The sequence below is a fragment of the Apium graveolens genome, unplaced genomic scaffold (assembly GCF_009905375.1).
Source record: "Apium graveolens cultivar Ventura unplaced genomic scaffold, ASM990537v1 ctg1740, whole genome shotgun sequence".
Lineage (NCBI taxonomy): Eukaryota > Viridiplantae > Streptophyta > Magnoliopsida > Apiales > Apiaceae > Apium > Apium graveolens.
This window is the reverse complement of record NW_027417376.1, coordinates 33729-37683: the sequence shown is the minus strand read 5'-3', so window position 1 is coordinate 37683 and position 3955 is coordinate 33729. Positions and strand designations below refer to the sequence as shown.

Genomic DNA, 3955 nt, shown 5'->3' with positions numbered 1-3955 from the left:
TTAGTCCCAATTCCCCTAGACTCCTTAAACCCGGAGAAGGTCACATATATTGGAGCATCTTTGAACAAGCCCCTGAAGGTCCAATTGATAACTTTCTTATAAAAGAACAGTGATGTGTTTGCTTGGATGAGAGCTGATATGCCTGGGATTGACACCAATCTTATAACTCATAAGTTGAATGTCGATCCAACTCGGAAGGCCGTGGAGAAGAAGAAAGAGAACTTATGCCCCTGACAGGCTGGAAGCCACTAAACAAGAGGTCGAGAAGCTCCTAGAAGCTAGATTAATAGAGGAAGTGCAATTTCCTGAGTGGTTGTCCAATCCCGTAATGTTCAAGAAGGTCAATGGGAAGTAGAGAATGTGCATCGACTTCACTGACTTGAATGATGCATGTCCTAAAGATTGCTACTCCCTACCAAGGATTGACACCCTGATCGATGCCACCGCTGGACACGAGATGCTAAGTTTCATGGATGGTTTCAGCGGTTACAATCAGATTAAAATGCACAAAGATGACACCCCCAAGGTGTTAGTGTTTATGCCCTAGAGACAACACTATGATGTTTTTAGTTTAAGACATTTGGATTATTAATATTTATGTTCTATCGATTATTCCTTTTATAATTTATTTAATTCTTAATTTACTGCGATATAAATGTTAGATTAATAAATGTCCTTGGAATATGATATATGAATTCTATATCTCTAAGTACGTGACTTAGAAATGAGATTATGAGAATAGTATCAATATTCCTAGAGGACCCTAGTCGAGTATTATTATTAAGGGACAATAATAATGTATTAAGACTGGTGTGTTTGTTGACTGATGATCACATCTCATTGATCATAGGTTTAGTGATACTAAAGTCAAAAACACAGGTAGATGTAAATATACATGGTGCTGGACAGACCCATTGTGAGATTCTACATGTTTGTTGTATCATAAGTTTTTTTCATGGTGATAATGATGTAATGGTCCTTAGACTTGAAATCATTATATTTTTATACGAGAATTAACGTACTTTGATTATATTAAAAGTTACCTTTGACCGGGTAATGATAAAAGTGTATTTCGGGGATATTATGAATCGTATGACAAATATGAATGATCTAGAAAGGATTTAACCCTCATAATTTAAGGAGTGATATTATTGGCCTCATGTGTGAGCTAGAATATATAAATGCGTGGTCACGCTCAAATGTTGATTTGATATGATAGTCTACTCATTGATCAAGAAAACCTGGATTAAACTATGATGAGGATGACACATTACATGCCTCTAGTTTAATCTATAATATGTGGTTAAAGGGATTATATTACATTGTACATTATCACAAAAGGTTTAATCGAATCATTGATTTAATTATTATTACTTGGGTAGCAATGATGTATTACTAGATGTCGCTCATTGTTTATAATTTTAATATGAGATATTAAAATTATTGTCAACGTAATAATTACCTACAGGGTCACACAAAAAGAACGCTTGAAGGAGAAATAATTTAAATTATGAATTTAAATTAAATAAGTATTTGTTTTATTTATGATATTAATTAAGTATGGCTTAATTAATTAAATAAATAAAATAGAGAAATTACTTAAACTAATTTCGAAATAAGTTATTAATTAATTAAGTGTGACTTAACTAAATAATAAATTGGGATTTCGTATTAGTATTAATTATAATTAGATTATATTATAAAACTCATTATTCTCTCTATATAACTCTTTGAGGCTGATTTATATAAGAGGATACATGGTTTACAAAACTCCAGCCGTTCAAGGAGAAAGAGGAAGAGAGTTAGAGATGGAGTTTTCATGTGCTAGTACACATCAATCCTTCAAGAAAAGCGTTTGTGTGAATACCGAAGAGCGTAGATCACGAGAGCGGGATACGTGGTGATTCAACAAGGTTTGGAACTCCATTATTCTTCCATTAATGAATTTTTAAAACTTCTTTAAGGTAATGATTCTTACTACGAATTAAATATCTATTTTCACATGGATCTTGTGTAGGGTTTCAATTTTATTCTGATTTTAATTTAATTGTACATCGTTTCTGTTGTGTTTATGTGCACGAAACCCTTTACAAGGTATCTTTCATAACTGACTTTGGTATCATTTGTTATCTTGTTATGGCTTTTGGACTTAAGAATGCAGGAGCTACCTACCAGATATTGGTAAAAAAAAATTGCCCATTTAATCTAAAAGACCATGGAGGTCTATGTTGATGACATGTTAGTCAAAATCCTAGCCAAGGTCAATCATACTAATCACCTCCAAGAGGCATTCAAAGTATTAAGGCACCAAATAATGATGTTAAACCCTACCAAGTATGCTTTAGCGTTGGGTCTGAAAAAAATTTAGGTCACATGGTCTCGAAGAGGGGAATCGAGGCCAACCCCGACAAGATCAAAGTCATCCTAAAAATGGATCCACCACACTCCATCAAGGATGTTCAGAAACTGACCGGAAAAATCACAGCTCTAGGGAGGTTCATCTCCAAGTTTAGAGACAAATGTCTGCCCTTTTTCAAAACCTTGAAGAAGGTGAAGAATTTTGAGTGGACAACTGAGAGACAAGAGGCCTTCGAACATCTGAAGAAGTACATGTCTGAGACCCCATTACTGGCCAAACCTAGTCCAGAGGACATCCTATACTTATACCTCGCAGTATCTAAACAAGCCGTGAGTGTAGTCCTGATAAAGAATAGAAACTCCAGAAGCCTGTCTACTATGTGAGCAAAGTACTCCACAGAGCATAGTTGAACTATTCCACCACTGAGAAGTTTGCGCTTATCCTAGTCACAACCTCGAGGAAGTTGAGACCATACTTCCAGGCCCACAAGATCAAAGTCCTGACGGACCAACCTTTAAGGAACATTCTTCATAGCCTGAAAGCAAGTGGAAGGCTCATCAAGTGGGCGATTAAGTTGGAAAAATTTGACATCAAGTACAAGCCTCAAACAACCATCAAGGCTCAGGCCTTAGCAGACTTCGTGGTCGAATGTATCACTAGCGGCCAAGAAGTCGAGGGGAAGAGATAGTAACCCCAGAAGGGGAAGAGAAGGAGAAAGATGAAGGTGTGACTCTGAAAGAGTATTGGGTTCTCCAATTTGACATAGCATCCAAAACAAAATCTAGTGGTGCAGGCCTAGTCTGGAAAAGCCCCAAAGAGTTCGTGATTGAGTATACTTTGAAGTTGGACTTCCCAACTATGAACAACGAAGCAGAATACAAACATTTGATAGCCGGCTTAGGCTTGGCTAGAGCCATGAGGGCCAAAAATCTTAAGATTTATGGAGATTCGAGACTCGTGGTTGCTCAAGTCAATGGAGAGTTTGAGGCCAAGGATGATACAACGGCAAAGTACATGAGAGACGTAAAGGGAATACTGATTCAGTTTGATGTATGGTATGTTAAACATGTTCTGAGAGAGGAGAACACTACGACTGATGCCCTATCTAAGTTTGACTCATCTGAAATTGAGAACTACCCTAGAAGTATTTACTTCCAGGTCCTGAAGACCCCTACCATACATGTCATAAATTTAATATCGCCAGCTGGTTTGACAAGTTGTTGGACAGATCTAATCAAATCTCACCTTTTAGAAGCCCATGAGGGGATTTGTGGACAACACTTGGGGGCAGGGCCCTCGCTCACAAGATAACCCGATTGGGGTTCTACTGGCCAACAATGTTAGCCGGTAAAAAGGCTTATGTAAAGAAATACGACAGATGCAGGGGCATGCTCCAATAGTATGACAGCCCCATAGAGGCTTACATCCATCAGCACACCCATTCCTTTTATAATGTGGGGAATGGATATACTTGGTTCATTTTATGTGGCATCGGGACAGAGGAAGTTCATTACGGTAGTCATAGACTACTTCACAAAGTGGATTGAGGTTAAGGCACTATCCAAGATAACCACCAAAAAAATTACCCAATTCTTC

At 37.4% G+C, this 3955-nt stretch overlaps 1 protein-coding gene across 1 annotated transcript; it reads left to right on the top strand.

Moving 5' to 3' along the window:
• The first annotated feature begins 2430 nt into the window (after positions 1 to 2430).
• On the top strand, positions 2431 to 3670 carry LOC141700073 (uncharacterized). The gene is made up of 2 exons (XM_074503847.1): positions 2431 to 2688; positions 3020 to 3670. The coding sequence occupies exons 1-2, from the start codon at positions 2431 to 2433 to the stop codon at positions 3668 to 3670; spliced, it is 909 nt and encodes a 302-aa protein (XP_074359948.1).
• Positions 3671 to 3955: the final 285 nt, after the last annotated feature.